Source organism: Mus pahari, chromosome X (assembly GCF_900095145.1).
Source record: "Mus pahari chromosome X, PAHARI_EIJ_v1.1, whole genome shotgun sequence".
Taxonomy (NCBI): Eukaryota; Metazoa; Chordata; class Mammalia; order Rodentia; family Muridae; genus Mus; species Mus pahari.
The window spans coordinates 64,381,412-64,398,060 of NC_034613.1; the positions used below are offsets into that span (position 1 = coordinate 64,381,412).

At 41.0% G+C, this 16,649-nt stretch overlaps 1 protein-coding gene across 4 annotated transcripts in view; it reads right to left on the bottom strand.

Moving 5' to 3' along the window:
• The window catches only part of Pls3 (plastin 3), an 87,141-nt gene that overhangs the window by 6,519 nt on the left and 63,973 nt on the right, over window positions 1-16,649 (bottom strand). For 2 of the 4 annotated variants that reach the window (XM_021187554.1, XM_021187555.2), the window contains exons 4-14: window positions 12,868-12,997; window positions 11,946-12,078; window positions 9,524-9,605; window positions 8,488-8,653; window positions 7,377-7,519; window positions 6,590-6,616; window positions 6,265-6,360; window positions 3,601-3,796; window positions 2,562-2,640; window positions 1,437-1,551; window positions 811-944 (exon numbers count right to left, since the gene is read on the bottom strand). In XM_021187554.1, the coding sequence (XP_021043213.1) occupies window positions 811-944; window positions 1,437-1,551; window positions 2,562-2,640; window positions 3,601-3,796; window positions 6,265-6,360; window positions 6,590-6,616; window positions 7,377-7,519; window positions 8,488-8,653; window positions 9,524-9,605; window positions 11,946-12,078; window positions 12,868-12,997 (1,301 nt within the window). The remainder of the gene's footprint in view (window positions 1-810; window positions 945-1,436; window positions 1,552-2,561; window positions 2,641-3,600; window positions 3,797-6,264; window positions 6,361-6,589; window positions 6,617-7,376; window positions 7,520-8,487; window positions 8,654-9,523; window positions 9,606-11,945; window positions 12,079-12,867; window positions 12,998-16,649) is intronic. The other 2 variants (XM_021187557.2, XM_021187558.2) reach the window with 1 other exon arrangement.

Consider the following 16,649-nt stretch of genomic DNA (forward strand, 5'->3'; position numbering starts at 1 on the left):
AAAAAAAAAAAAAAAAAAGTAATTATTTATTTGTACTAGAACACATGTATGTCATGGTACTCCTATGGAAATCAGGGAACAACTTGCAGGACATGGTTTTGTGCCTTCACCACATGGGTTCCCAGAACAGAACTCAGGTCATCAAGCTGGGCATGGGAGCTCTGACACTGAGCTACCCTGCTGGCCCTGACTGTCATTTCCAAATGGAGACATATAGATGTTCAGACTTCTTCTGATAATTTCATGTTCTTGGTTTGTTCCTTTGAGGCAAGGTTCCACTTTATAGTTCAGGATATCCTAGAATTCACTATGTAGCCCAAGCTGGCCTCAAACTACCCATTTCCCCTCCTCAGACTCCTCGGTACTGAGATTTCAAGTATGAGCGACCATTCTGGGCTTCTGACAACATTTCCTTGTTCATTTGGGGGCTCTGAGGATAGCCTCCATGCATGCTAAGTATATCCTAGATTACTGAGTTGGAGCTGCAGACCCTCTGACAGTTTTAGTCAGGGAACTACATGAGATCATCTGTTAATGTTATTCGGTGACATTGCATCAGGTTTAAGTCTATACCTCAGACTTCTGGGCCAAGACTGACAACAGCTACAGTTCTACCTAACTCACAAGGAGGTATCTCCCAGTGAAGATCCAACATACACTCATAGGAAAGTCATTTCAGAGTCTAAGTACAATGAGCTCTGAAGTATACTAATTGAACTAAATGATTAATTTAAGCAGTGAAAATATACTGAGTGAATTCCTATATGCATATTACTGTGACGCTTACATAGACAATACTGTGCACGATACCTTCTCATCAGCTGCCAGACTACAGCCAAGGTCAAGGTAGGGTTGCCATCATTCAGGTCTTGTCCTCCAATGCCAACCAAGGAGAATTTAGCTGGATTCTTCCCTAATTCAACTGCATAGTTGCAGTTTTCTAACTGCAAATGGACAAAAGCAAAGTAACGGTTAAATATTGTCATTTGTTCAATCTGCATTCTCTCTCCCCCCACCGTGTGTGTGTGTGTGTGTGTGTGTGTGTGTGTGTGTGTGTGTTGTATAATGGTAAGTATCTTCTCAATGCCAAGATCTAGTTCCTGTCCTCCAGAAGCAACTTAGGGTCTAGAGGTTTTTCATCTATCTATCTATCTATCTATCTATCTATCTATCTATCTATCTATCTATCTATCAATCATTTTTATTTTTATTTTATTTGCATTTATGTTTTGCCTGCATGTATGCTCTTATGAAGGTTTCAGATCCCTTGGAACTACAGTTACAGACAATTGTGTGCTGCCACGGTGGTGCTGGGAATTGAACTCAGGTTTCCCGGAAGAGCAGCCCGTGCCCTTAATCACTGAGCCATCTCTCCATCCCGGGTCTAGAGGTGATAAAGTAAAAGAAAGAAATCAAGAAGGTTCAAGGTTCTCTACCTTTTTCATGTTGGCCCCCAGCTTTGGGTACGGAGGCTTGTTAACTTTACTCCACTCCACAGGAACTTTAATCCTCTCATACAGTTGTAGGATCACCAGAGCATCCTGCAGGTCACTAACAATGGGAAACAGAGCTCCATCAGTGTTCATAAGCAGGGACACAAATCACACAAGATCTATAAAGTCACAGTTCCTAAGACTCCTATGTCTGTGCTGAAAATAGAGCGCAAGACCATTCAGCTCACTTAATAGTATGTAAGCACAGCTGGGCAAGGTGGCATACACCTTTGGTCCCAGGCTTGGGAGGGGGTGGCAGGGTGACCTTTGTGAGTGAATTCAGACTAGTCTATATAGCCAGTTCCAGGACAGCCAGGGCTACACAGTAAGTTCCTGTCCTGTCTGTAAAAAAAAAAAAAGGGGGGGGCAGCAGTAGTGGCCTAGGCCTTTAATCCCAACGCTTTGGAAGCAGAGTCAAGCAGATCTCTGTGAGTTTGAGGCCATCCTGGTCAACACAGCAAGTTCCAGGACAGCCAGGGCTACACAGAAAAACCCTGTCTCAATGATGACGACAATGATAATTGGAAGGATGTGCACTTATTGTAAGCAAAAAGTGTAATAAAGGTTGGAAACACAGGCTGAAAACCCCAAACCCTACTTGAGAGTCAAATAGATGTATAATAAACAATGATGTAGATAAACAAGTAATATGATTTTGGCATATATGTAAGAATAGAGTTCATAGGTAGTGAATGGTAGATGGTAAGAAAATAGCAAAGGTAGGGAATATTAGGATACAAACCATTGTATGTCAGCAAAGAATAGTCTGTCCAGGAAGTCAAAGGCCAAAGGAATCATGGGCATTCTGTTATGAGTATTCCCGGACTATTTAAGAAACTTAAATTACCTATTCCCTCAAGACACATTTCTATCACTTACAGCCAATAGTCAGGCAAAGAAAGAATTTGGGCTTTTGTGTATTTGGAAAATGATGATAGAAATCACTAATCCTTCATAATAAGAATATTTGCTACCAATGAACATGTAGAAAGATTTTAGAGTTGCCATTATTTATGCTACGTCTACTCATGATATTCACAATTTCATAAGAGCGGTAGGGCAGCTTACGCATATAGATGGTTGACGTGGGGATTAACACCAAGAGAGTTCATCCAGTTACGGAAGGTTCTTTCTTCACGAGTTTCCCCTATTAAAACATCCACAAAGTGTATTCATTGATTAAATGTCTTGTCCACATAGTACCAGTGCGTGTATTTATTTTATATGTTTTATTCTGAGCTGATAATCACCGCACGCTAGTATGTCACTCTGACAATGGATAAATAAACCAAAGTTTCTGTTAAATTCTGCATGCATGTATACCTTTCTGTGGTCTGGTCAGACATGGTGGCTCATGTCTATAATCTCAGCCCTCATTTGGCTGAAGACAGAGGGCCACCACAAGTTCAAGGCCAGTCTTGGGCTACATTGTTTCAGGCCCGCATCCACTACAGGTGAGACCCTGTCTCATAACTTCCTCCAAGGCCAAGTTTAAGCTCAGTTTACTGAGTCCTTGCCTAGAGTGCAGGAAGTTCTGGCTTCATTCCCTAGTACCCTCAAAACCGCAAATGATGCCCATCATCCCAGCACTTAGAGACGGGAGCATCAGAAACTTAGGGTCATTCTTTACTATGTAGTAAGTCTGAGGTCAACTGGAGACACATTAAATGCTTGTCCCAAAATAGATGACTAGGTTAAAAAAAAAAACTCAAAGAAACAGAACAAGAGATTGTTTGCTCAAAATAAATAAGGTGGTTTAAAACAAAACAAAACAGAACAAAATTTAAAAGGGGGAAGATATGGTACTAAATATTGAAGCAAACCATTTGTTTACTAAGTGTTCTGATAGGTGAGCCTGGATTTTTTCTTTTCTTTTGTAGTGGTAGTTGTTCTAGGCAAGAGCTCTGGCACTGAGCCACATTCCCCAGCTAGAATATTTTATTTGCACATTTTATTCCATTACCACCTCCACCCAGCCATTTCCAGTTCTCACTCGGCATGGCATCTAAACGAACAAAGCCACTCACCGGCTTGGAATGACATCATTGTGGCCTCCGGGCTTTTATGGTACAGACTGCACATTAGAATAATAGGACCTTTGACTTACCTTCTAGAAGAGTCCAGTCAATATCCTGGTTTTCAGGTTTAGTTAGTGCTGGATATTTATTGAAGAGGTTAGCTACAAAGGCCAAGTTCAGTTTGGGGTTTCCACTGACAACATCAGCCGGAGTAACGAACTGCCTGCAACCTAATTTATCTGCTTGTTGAAGCATACTTTCGGCTCTTTTTAAATCATCTGTTTCCTGTTGGAGTAAAAGACGACATATTTTAAAGGCCATCCATATATATACATAAACATATATATATATATATATATATATATATATATATACACAAATATATATGCATATATATGTATATATGTACACACACACACACACACACACACATATATATATATATATATACACACACACACACACATATCACCTACAATCCAATTATAGGTTGGGTAAATGATAGTATGATAGTACTTTCTAACACATGATACTTACAAAACTGGTTTCAAATGCAAAACAATGAGGAATATGTACTACCTATAAGTTCCACAAGATGGTGCCAGAGTACATCTAAGAACTGAATTAAAGCATTCCATTGAGTTTACCTCTCTTGTGAAAATGCAGAAGGGAAAAAAAAAAAGGCCGTTACCCAACTTTTCATCCACATTCCTTTGAAGAGTTAACTTTAAATATTGATAGTTTCAGAAAAATATTTTATTTAAAAAAAAAGCGTATTTAAAAAAAATTGGATATTTTCTTTATTTACATTTCAAATGTTATCCCCTTTCCTGGTTTCCCTTCTGAGAAACACCCTCCCCCTATCCTCTCCCCCTTCCCCCTGCTCACCAACCCACCCACTCCTGCTTCCTGGCCTTGGCATTTCCCCCACACTGGGGCATACAGCTTTCATAGGACAAAGGGCCTCTCCTCCCACTGATGACTGACTAGGCCATCCTCTGCCACATATGCAACTAGAGACATGAGTCCCACCATGTGTTTTCTTTGGAGCTTTAGTCCAAGAGAGCTCTGGGGATACTGGTTGGTTCATATTGATGTTCTTCCTATGGGGCTGCAAACCCCTTCAACTCCTTGGGTCCTTTCTCTGACTCGTTCATTGGAGACCCTGTGCTCAGTCCAATGGATGGCTGTGAGCATCCATTTCTGTATTTGTGAGGCACTGGCAGACCCTCTCCGGAGAGAACTATCATGAAGCACTTGTTGGCATCCACAATAGTGTCTGGGTTTGGTGACTGTATATGGGATGGATCCCCAGGTGGGGCAGTTGCTGGATGGTCATTTCTTTAGTCTCTGCTCCACACTTTGTAACTCCTTCCATGGGTGGTTTGTTCCCCCCTTCTAAGATGGATAGAAGTATCCACACTATGGCCTTCCTTCTTTAGTTTCACATGGTTTGTGAATTGTATTTTTGGGTATTTCGAGCTTCTGGGCTAATATCTACTTATCAGTGAGTGCATATCATGTGTGTTCTTTTGTGATTGGGTTACCTCACTCAGGATGATATTTTATTTTTAAAAAAGCTTTTTTCTTCTTCTTTTTAAAAAATGTCTCTCACACCCACATGCCTGAACAGAATAGGGCATTTGGAGTTACAGGTTGTGAGTTTGGGAACAGCACTTTGGTCTCTGCTAAAGCAGCAAGAATTTTCAACAGCTGCACCATCTCTCCAGACCCTTTATTTTTTTACTTAAAGAACATATCTGAAAAAACTTGCAAGCATAGGCTTGGAGTTCAAAAGGATGTTTGGGCTGTGTGGTTGTGGTACATGTCTTTAATCTCAGCACACAGGAGGCATAGGCATGTGGAGGCAGGTAGATATCTATGAGTTTAAGGCCAATTTGGTCTACAGATTGAGTTTCAGGACAGCCAGGGCTATGCAGAGAAACTCTATCTCAAAAAATGAAAAGGGGGAGGGGTGTTTGGACAAGTTTAAGACAGCTATATGAAGGTGAAAAGAGGTTTTGGGGGGCAGACTGAAAGAGATGGGTAATATTTTGTAGGAATTTAAATGTTAAGCTGATGGACCAAATTCTAAAGCCAGTAGGGGAATCCTGGATGGATTGTGGGGGATGACTCAAAGGGATACAGTAGAAAACTATCAAACAGCGAGGACCTGCTAGTGGAATGATTCATCTTGACCATCAACTCAGCCTGATTTCGAATGAACTTGGAGACTTACAGACTATGTCTGTAATTATATTTCAAGAGAGGACAAACTATCCCAGGTAGTTCTTTTAATGCATGGGCTGGCCCTTTACCACTACCATGGGCAATAAGCTAGGGGAAATGCTTATTTCTCTATACTCTTGGAATGTTTATGTAATTCATAAAATACAGTACCATCAAAATTATGGAACTCACAAGTTCTCAAAATAAATCAGGATACTTTCTCTCCTGTGAGTCACGTGTACCACATCCTCTAAAACAATCTGAAAAGTGTCAACACCACTACATGAAGGTCCACAGAAATTTTGATAGAATTTAAGCAAAATTATTTGGGTATGGAAGCACATATATTTAGACCCAATACAGCGAAAGCAGAGGGAGGTGGATGCCTATGAGTCAACCACAAGCCTGCTTTACACAGCAGGTTAGAGCACTATGTAGCAAGAGTTTGTCTCAACAATCCGGGGGTGGGGAGAAGAAACAAGCAATGGTAAAAGACTAGAATCTGAAAAGGCACCTATACTTACATTGAAACCTGACATGTTAATATCTATCCGTGGTTCCCCTTCCTTCTGTCCTTTCGGTGCGATTTGATTGAGCAGATGGAAATAGGCTTTGGAATCCTACAAAAGAATTGAACAGTGTGATCACACTTACAAAGAGTAGCTGCATATTAGCATTTTATTGTCCCTAGGTGATGAGGACAGTGGGAGCAGCTTTTGTGATACTATAAGGCATTCTTCTCTGACTTCTTATTCGAGAGATCTTTCTTTTTGTCTTTGAATGTGATTGTTATGACTTGACAATTTATCGATGCCATCAACCCATTAAAGCTATTAAGTATTTCTGTACCTTCACTGAATTACTGAAGTCAATAAGCTTGACAGATAAACAAGCATGAAATAGAAGAGCAGAAATCCAGGAAGCATAGGGAAAGAGAAAATGAACACATTATGGCATTACAAAGCATGATGAGTAGCAACCTATGGAATCAACATCTGCTATGTTACTTGTATGTTAAATCAAAAGTTGAAATACAGAAAAGCTTAAACAAGAAACACATATGGCTGGCAAGAGAGCATTTAACCTTTTCAGATCAGAATACATTTAATGAAATGAGCTCATCTCTCCCTGCTTCTCCCACAGTGATGGGGATTGAGGTGAAGGCTTCCCATGATCAACTAATGCAAGCATTCTTTGCTTTTCAAAAATATTCAAAGCAGGCCTCATAATAAACGGTTTCCACTGATTAGGTACTTGGGCATGGGACTCTATATAGGTTTTAGGCAGAGGCAGAAAGAATGCAGTTTTGAAGCAAGCCTGGCTGACACAGTGAGCTGTAGGCCACCCTGGGCTACAGAGTCCAATCACATTTGAAAAAAAAAAATCACAATGGCTTCCGTTAGTAGTGTGCTTGACTTGAATGGAGGAAACCCTGGATTTAATCCTGAACACCCCACAAGATGTGAGTATGGCAAGTCACATCTTTAATTACTGAGCAGATTTGAGCAAGACCTTATGTCAGAACATGAAAGACAACAGGGCCTGGTGATATCTTATCATTTTTGTCTCTGTTACAATAGGATAAAATCCCTGAAGCCATCCTATCTGCTCGACCGCTCTGGCTTTTTGCAGTTACCTTGATGTCAGCACTGAAGTTGTTGATCTTTTGCCAGCCTGAGTTTTCCAGATGGAAGTTGGCCCATCTCAGCAGAAGCTCTTCTGGAGACAATTTCATAAGCTCCTCCAGAGTCTCACCATCTCGAAGCAAAGCTGCCAGTGCTTGTAGACAGAAATGCCTCAGTCAGTGTGTCATGTGACAGTGGCCATGCTGAGCACTTGAGTGCCCTCTCTCTCTCTTACTTTGAAAAAAGCCCATGCCTCAACCTTCCAAGTGCTGGGATTACAGGCATGCAGCATCATACTTCCTTTCAGTCTTTCAATACTTTGGTAATAGAGACCTAGTTTCTAGGTCCTCAAACTCAGGGCTAAAGACATGGCTCATACAGTAAAGGGCTTGCTGTGAAACCACAAGGGCCTGGGTTCAACTGGCAGCACCCATGTGAAAGAAAAGCTAGGTATGGTAGCACAAGTCTGTACTCTTTCGAGCTGTACGAGTAGAAGCTGGGGTGGGGTGGGGTGGGGTGGGGTGGAGTATGTGTCAGGTTCTGGGGGTTTGCTGTCCAGAAATCTAACCAAATTGGCAAGCTCCAGATTTAGAGATAGACCTTGACTCAAAGTAAGCCTGGGGATGGAGGGAAGCGCTTGGTAAATTGCTTGCTGTGTAAGTATGAAGACCAGTGCTTAGATTCCAGTACTTGTATAAACCTGCGTGTAGTGGTGCTCATCTGTAATCCAAGTGTTGGGGAGGTGGACACAGAAGGATCCCTGGGACTCTTTGGCCAGCTTGGATAGCTGGATTAGTAAGTTGGAGGTTCATGTACACACACACACACACACACACACACACACACACACACACACACACTTCTAAGGTAGAGAGAGACTAAGGAAGGCACCCAATATCAACGTCTCTGTGTTTTTGTGTCTTTACAGTAAAATCCAATGTGAACTGTCATGTTAGCTACAGATAAAGAACAGAGGTGTATGGCTTGATTTCCTGAATAGCTCTGGATTCATTCTAGTTAGCATCGGCTCAACTTGGTTAAGTGCAAGCCTGTCAATTTCCATGAAGAGAAAGTAAAAATGAACAATATACATCTTTCAAAAGAACAACTGCTCTCCATTACCTTCATTCCTGCTTAATTCGATGTCGGCAAACAGGCCAATCTTAATAATTTGCCAGAGCAGTCCCAAAACCAGGTGAGGCTTCCCGGCCCGCAGATCTTCGGCACCAATGTTCACAACATGACACCCAATGGCAGAAGCAGAGTTCAGGGCCAAGTTCAAGTTTTCCTGCAAGACAGCCAAATTATGCACTTCTTGACCTTTTCTTTTTTTCCACACCCAGTCCACTTCAGCCTTCACTGAAAAATACCACTAAGCTGAGAAAATAATACGAGGTATTAATTTCATCGACCTACATTTACAGAAAACAAATTGCAGAGTTCAGCATTAAGAAGCAAAGTGACAGCAATTATCAGCCTCACTTGAATTCTTTTTTTCCTCTTTTCTTTTCTTTTCTTTTCTTTTCTTTTCTTTTCTTTTCTTTTCTTTTCTTTTCTTTTCTTTTCTTTTCTTTTCTTTTCTTTTTCCCCCCAGAATTCTACAGGAAGTGGACCTTTTCTTTTTATCTGGTTGCTTTTGAATTATTCTGATTCTAAAGTAAAAAAAGTCAAGTAGCCAAACGAAATATATCCATGTGAATGGTGTTATTTTTCTAAAATTGCCTGAATTGGAATCCAGCAGCATATGGCATAAATCTAGGCTTTAGAAATGACCAATCTGTACATCTCAAGGACACTCCTGCGTGGTAGGATTTTGCTGTACTATACTTACTCATTCAGTGGAAAACAAACACGCTCCATCCTTTAAGCACACCAGCTAAGAAAGCACTTAAATCATTTTGTTCACTTTGCTGGTATCTTAACTCAATAAGCAATGAAAGGCAGACAGGGCTTTTGAGTTCAATATGGAGCAAGACCTCAGTGTCAGTGTGAACTTCCATCAAGCCTTTCTGAGTCCCAGCTCATTGTCTAAAACACCAATGGACATTCTACACTCAGAGTCACCCTGAGGATTAAAGGCCAGTAAACAGGATACACAGTCTATAGCCTCTATTTCAAATCACAGTTCATGGAAGAGAGAGCAGAGAACACGGCGCACCTGAATGATGAAGGGTGTAAGCTTCTTCTTATTGATTGCTCTCTCATCGATTGTATCAGGAACTGAAAGGTTAATCATTTTGCTGAAACAAACAAACAAATGTTGGTTTACTTTTAAAGAGTCCTCCAAGTTCGGAGATGTAGCTCAGTTTGTAGAGTGCTTACCTAGCATGCATGAGGTCATGGGCTCAGTTCCCAGCACACTTAACTAGGACATAGAGGAATCTATATTCTCATCACTACAGCATGTTGGCAAAAGAATCATGAGTTCGAGGCCATCCTGGACCATATACCAAGTTGAGACTATCTTGGGACATACAACATCCTGACTCTAACAACAACACTTGAATACATCTTCATGAATGGTAAAGCTTATTATAAGCTATCTTTCATGCAATATATAAAAAATACAGTCAATCTGGGGTTGAAGAGATGGCCCAGGGGTTAAGAGCATTTACTTCCCTTGTAGAGGACCCGGGTTTGGTTTCTAGCACCCTTACTGTACAGCTCACAACTGCCTGTTAACTCCAGTTTCAGGGGATTCTATGTACTCTTTTGGCCTTCACAGATACCCGCACAATGCGGCATACATAAACCCATAAAGCTACATACATAATAAAAAAATACAAAATGCCAGAGATGATATTTATCATGTTAACCACAAAAACTATGTATGTCCAAACTGCTGATTAGACAAAATATGATGACATATTGGAGTATCCAGGATTGAAAACAACTTTTTATTCATATTCCATATACACATATGTACACACACAAAGACATGCATACATACATACAACCCGAATCTAAATTTTGCTTTTTGTGTGTGTGTGATGCTAAGGTTATAAGGTTTTTGGTTTGTTTTTTTTTTAATTTTATTTTGTTTTGAGACAGGGCTTCTATGTGTAGCCCTGGCTGACCCAAAACTTGATATGTGGGCAAGGCTGGCCTTGAACTTATAGAGGTCTGCCTGCCTCTGCCACCCAAATGCTGGAATTAAAGGTGTGTGCCATCACTGCCTGGCAGGTTTGCTTTTTTGTTGTTTTTTATTCTTTTTTTTTCCTGTTCTTTCTTTTTTCCTTCCTTCTTTCTTTCCTTCTTTTTTATTTTGGGACAGGATCTCACTATGTTTCCCTGGCTGTCCTGGAACTGATTACATAGTAGACCAGGCTGGCCTTGAACTCACAGATATTTGTCTGACCCCGCTTCGTAAGTGCTGGGATTACAGGAATATGCCACCATGTACAGGGTATTGCTGAGTTTGAAAACCAAGACCATGAACATGCTAGGCATGCCTTGTGCCACTGAGGTGTGGCACTGGCCCAGAGGCAGTTTTGTGCAGTATTTGGGGGAATTTGCTCTTTGACTGTATCTGTCACCTGAGGTCAGCTATGGATAGTGTCCTTATAGTGTCCTTATCAGAATTTGAAAAGTTTCAGATGGTCTTGTAACTATCCTCTAACCCTTGATCCTGTGTGCAAGCCTGATGACACTCACAGTGATATGTAAATAGATATGTAAATAGAAGGGGGTGAGATGGGAAGAAGATGGAGATCAGTAGGAATGAGAGAGGGAGCAGACAGGAATGTCCATAGGAATATGATTAAAGTCTATCACACACACACACACACACACACACACACACGTATGTATAAATATACATACACATACATACATGTATGTATATGAAAAGGTCATAATGTAACCCATTATCATATATTATTAATATATGCTAATAAAGTCATGAACAAAAATAAAACTAAAGGTTCAGATTTTGGATTTTTTCTTTCAGGATGCCCAAACTGTACCATACTATGAAGACCGCAGGGGAAAGTGAAATGTAAAAGGCTCTGACTATCTAGACCCCATCCACAGCTACTAAGTGGGAAGACTTGCATAGGAACCCAGACTTATAATGGAGCACATTTTAGGACAGTGTGGAAAAACCATCTCTGAGAACAGGAGCAGCAGTGGACAGTGTTGATAATCTTACATCACTTCTGCCAAGATACTGCTGCCTCTAATGCAGCTAAAGCGACAAAAGCAGTTTTCAGAATTAGATCACTGGAGAGTTAGAACTGAAGGCTAGCTTTTTTTTTTCTCTTGTTGGAAGCCAAGGTACTTCAGAATAAATAGACACTGACACACTTACATTTGAAAAAAATTACAATGTTCTGCTTTCTCAGTGATGAGGAGAAATTGGAAGCCAAAATTCTACCTTATAAAAGAGGTCCCCACTCTGTGATTGACTTTTACTTTTACACATAGATTTAGATATTAAATGAAAAAGATAAAACCTGGGCAATTGCCCCCCTGTCCCTTCTTGACCTCAAACAGCCAAATAACCAAATACATAACCAAATACATGTATTCTTGGAGATTCTCTTTGGAAATCTCGGTACATAGCCAAACTAGCCTCTTACCAGAGCACAATCCCATCACCGACTGCTTTGAACAGGTCATCAGTATTTGGGTTCATGGGTATGACATGTCTGCAATCGGGATCATTTTCCAAAGCTTTGTTTATCCAGTTAACGAAAGCATATTTTTCTTCCTCTAAAATTATATGAAACAAGAAATCATTCATACTCTCTATTAATCATTTGGCCCCCAAGCCCTATGCTTGTTGCATAGTGCTGCTAAGAGATAATGCTTCACATATATGTGTTCATCCTCTTGGAATACGCAATATAGTGGCCATTAGGGATTAATTAATAAGTTAGTAGAAACAAAAGAACAGGTTGACCGATCTTTAGGGAAGTTACAGAATATATAACAATTGTATTTATATTACTGTACACCTCCACTGTAATAAAGACTAGTATTACTCAGATTTTACTCTGTGTCTTTCAAGCTACCATTGTCTACCATAGCTTTCTGATGAATATGTGACCCAGGACCCAACTATGCCACTAAGACTACTTAGTCTATTTAATTAGAGAAACATGCTTTTTTTAAAACGTATTTTATTAGATATTTTCTTCATTTACATTTCAAAAGCTATCCCGAATGTCCCCTATACCCTCCCCCCACCCTGCTCCCCTGCCCACCCACTCTCACTTCTTGGCCCTGGCATTCCCCTGTGCTGGGGCATATAAAGTTTGCAAGACCAAGGGGCATCTCTTCCCAACGATGGCTGACTAGACCATCTTCTGCTATATATGCAGCTAGAGACACAAGCTCTGGGGGTACTGGTTAGTTCATATTGTTGTTTCACCTATAGGGTTGCAGACCCTTCAGTTCCTTGGGTAATTTCTCTAGCTCCTCCATTGCTTTTTTAAGGCACGACAGTACATACCTGCCCAGTGCGCTGTACCCACCTAAGCACACCCATGTCATGATTACCTGAATAGGAATGCTGGGTCCCTTCACTGGACAACTCTGATGTTCCTCCCAGAGCACAAATCCCTTCTTTCCTGTTGATGGCCTTGCGGAAGGTTTTAGCGATATCACTGCTCTTTACCTCTTGGAAAATCTATCGATGAAAACAAGGGTATTGAGTCACCATTTTCAAATGGGCACAAGAACAAGCGCATTGAACTTCATTGTATCTGTCCATCACCTACAGTATTCTCAGCAGGTGGTGAGCGTTAAGCAGAAAACTGGCTTGGGTTTTTGCAAGGCTACAGGACTGTTACTAAAGACGAAGCATCAATTTCACACACTCGCCAAACACATTCAGTGCTGCATGCATTGAATGCACTTTTAAGTAAAAAAAAAAAAAAGTGTAGTTCAAAGGCACAGGTAAAACTGTTAATTTCCCATGGTGAAGCATAGCTTTGTTCTTTTCTTAGAAGAGGCTGATGGATGGTCCTTTCTTCAGCCACAATTATTACCTACAGACAAAAATTTATGACTCGACCAAGAAAAGTATTTTGTGGCATAATGTGGTAGCTAATTCACTCAATCAAAAACAACAGAGTTGTAAAGGACAAAAGTGCTGGTGGCATAGACGATTCTCAAGGAGAGAAAGGATGTAGGCAATATTGTTAATATGGCACGGTCCACTGCTCTAATGTGGTGGACTCAACAAACTATTCTAAAAAGTAAGAAAGATCGTAGACAACAAAGCCAGGACATGGTGGGCACATTTGTAATCATAGAACCCAGGAGGCAGAGGCAAGAGTATCTGTACAAGTTTAGGGCCAGCTGGAATTCCAAAAGAGGTTCCTGGTTGCTAAGGCTACACAGAAAATCTTTACCTCAAGGAGGGGATGGGGAGTAATGACATAGACACTGACTAAAAAAGAAGAGCTGTCACAAAGCAGATGGATTGCAAGCCTATGGCCACCTTGGACAACACAGTGAGACCTTGTCTAAAAATAAAAATTAAAACTGTGAATTTCGACTGGGCAGTAGAGGTGCACACTTTTAATCTCAGCACTCTGGAGGCAGATGTAGGATGATCTCTGAATTCTAGGCCAGCCTGGTTTACAATGAGTTCTAGGACATCCAGGGCTGTTACACAGAGAAACCCTGTCTTAAAAAACAAACAACACAAAAAGTGAAATTAGGGCTTGAGAGATGGCTCAGCAGTTAAGAGCACCGACTGCTCTTCCAGAGGTCCTGAGTTCAAATCCCAGCAACCACATGGTGGCTCACAACCATCTGTAATGGGATCGATCTGATGCCCTCTTCTGGTGTGTCTGAAGACAGCTACAGTGTACTCATATACATAAAATGATAAATAAAGAAATCTGTAAAACAAAGTGAAATTAGAACTGTGAAGATGGATCAGTGGCAGAGCACTTGCCTTGTCCATACAAGTGCCAGGGTTTCGACCTCAGTTATGTGAGGAGGAGACAGAAGAGAAAGCACACCCATCTAAGGCTTTTTGATTGTTTGTTTTTGTTTTGTTTTTTCAAGATAGGGTTTCTCTGTATAGCCTTGGCTGTCCTGGAACTTACTCTGTAGACCAGGCTGGCCTTGAACTCAGAAATCTGCCTGCCTCTGCCTCCCAAATGCTGGGATTAAAGACATGTGCCACCACTGCCCGGCTCATCTAAGGCTTTTTAATGAGTGTTCTATTTGGGCATTTGAGTTCAGCTTTTCTTCCCATTGCAGAACCTGGATAACATGCTAACTTTTTAAAAATAAAATTTCAATTTTTAGAAAAGATTTATTTTTATTTTATGTGCTTTGGTGTTTTGCCTGCATGTATGTCTGTGAAGGTTCCAGATCCACTAGAACTGGAGCTACAGATGGTGGTGAGCTGCCATGTGGGTGCATGGGAATTGAACCCCGGTTCTCTGGAAGAACTCACAGTGCTGTTAAACACAGAGCCACCTCTCCAGCACCAAAAGTTAAACAGAGTAGAAGAATGTAAGCGATCTATCTTGGTTTAATAATGTAAATGAATGAGCATCTTTAAAATCCGTCTCTAGACTTTTGATATTCTCACATTTGTCTCCTTCCAAAATTTCCCAGTTTACAATGTGCATGCTTCAATTTACTATGGTCAACTAGGAACAAGTCTGGCAACTTGGTAAACATTTAGAGGGGCACACACATGGAGGTCAGAGGACAATTCCGAGGAGCAGGTTCTCTCCTGCCAACTTTACATGCACTCTGGAGGACAAATTCAGGTCAGTGGGCTTGCTAAGCAAAGGCTTTACCCACTGAGCCATCCTTCAGGGTCGGGAAAGTTTGCTAAATGCCTTTAGAATCTCTAAGTGGAACCATAAACAAAAGAATTGCTGAACAGGAGTTAGAGAAAGTAACCAAAGAGCTGAAGGGGTCTGCAACCCTATAGGAGGAAAAAACGATATGAACTAACCAGTACCCTCAGAGATCGTGTCTCTAGCTGCATATGTAGCAGAGGATGGCCTAGTCGGCCATCAATGGGAGGAGAGGCCCTTGGTATTGTGAAGATTATATGCCCCAGTACAGGGGAATGCCAGGGCCAGGAAGCAGGAGCGGGTGGGTTGGGGAGCAGGGCGGGGGGAGGGTATAGGGGGTCTTTGGGGATAGAATTTGAAATGTAAATGAAGAAAATATCTAATAAAAAGAATTGCTGAACACAACATAACCCATGTCAAAGGCTTTTAGTGCTGCTGACTTGTGGACAGTGTCATTCTAGTCCCTGGAGGAGGTCACCTTTAGTTGCAGTTCACAAAGTACAGTAGTGAGTGCAGACTGGAACAGTCTAGTCCATGCAATAACAAGCAAGCTTCGGGCAAAGTCCTTTTGTAATTAATCCACCAAGAGAACGGGCCTTTTTTGTTGTTGTTGTTGGTTTGTTAGATCTAACTTGCCTCTGCCTTCCCAAGTGCTGGGAATACATATGTGCATGACAAAAAAAGGGACTTTCTGTAATGGACATTGTTACTGATTATCACAGTCATATTGTCCCACTACGATTCTCAAATCCCAACTTCGGCTCCATAAACATACTTTTGTTTAGGAAAATACTGTGCAATTAGTTTTTAACAATCAAGTTCCCTCTAGCCTTTTGCAGGTGTGTATGTGTGTGGTGGTTTTTGAGACCAGGTTTCTCTGTGTACCTCTCAGTATTCTGGAACTCATTCGGTAGGCCAGGCTAGCTTTGAACTCAGGTCTCCTTTCACTTCCTCATGAGTGCTGGGCCTAAATGTGTGGACCCCTGTGCACAGCTGCTTCCTCTAGTTTTAATGCTGTGTCCTCAAAAGTTGATAAATTATGCTATAGCCAGAATGAGCCCCATATCTCAAAAACAAGACAAAAATAGAGCATGGTGGCTCATATTTGTAATGCCTGCACTTCAGGAGATTAAAGCAGGAGGATTACCAGGAGTTCAAGGTCTGCTTGATTAACAGATTGAGACGCTTTCTCAAAGAAAACAAAACAAAGAAAAAAAAAGTATCTGTTCAGTAAGAAGTTAGTCTTCCTAATTTTGAACGCCACTCCATTTTGAAAAAAAAAATATCGTGAAATTGGACAGGTGTGCATTTCCTCATACCAAACATAGCAGTCACTACTGCCAGATCAAACCTGTTACAGCTGCTTTGGAGGAACACGGGAAGAGCTGTTTTTCTTATTCTGTGCGCATTTGCTTTACACACTGTAGTCTTCTAACAAATTAACTTGTTTCAGTGATCATGATTCTAACTGAGTGATATATCCCTACATTCCATATATGGAGAGAGAGA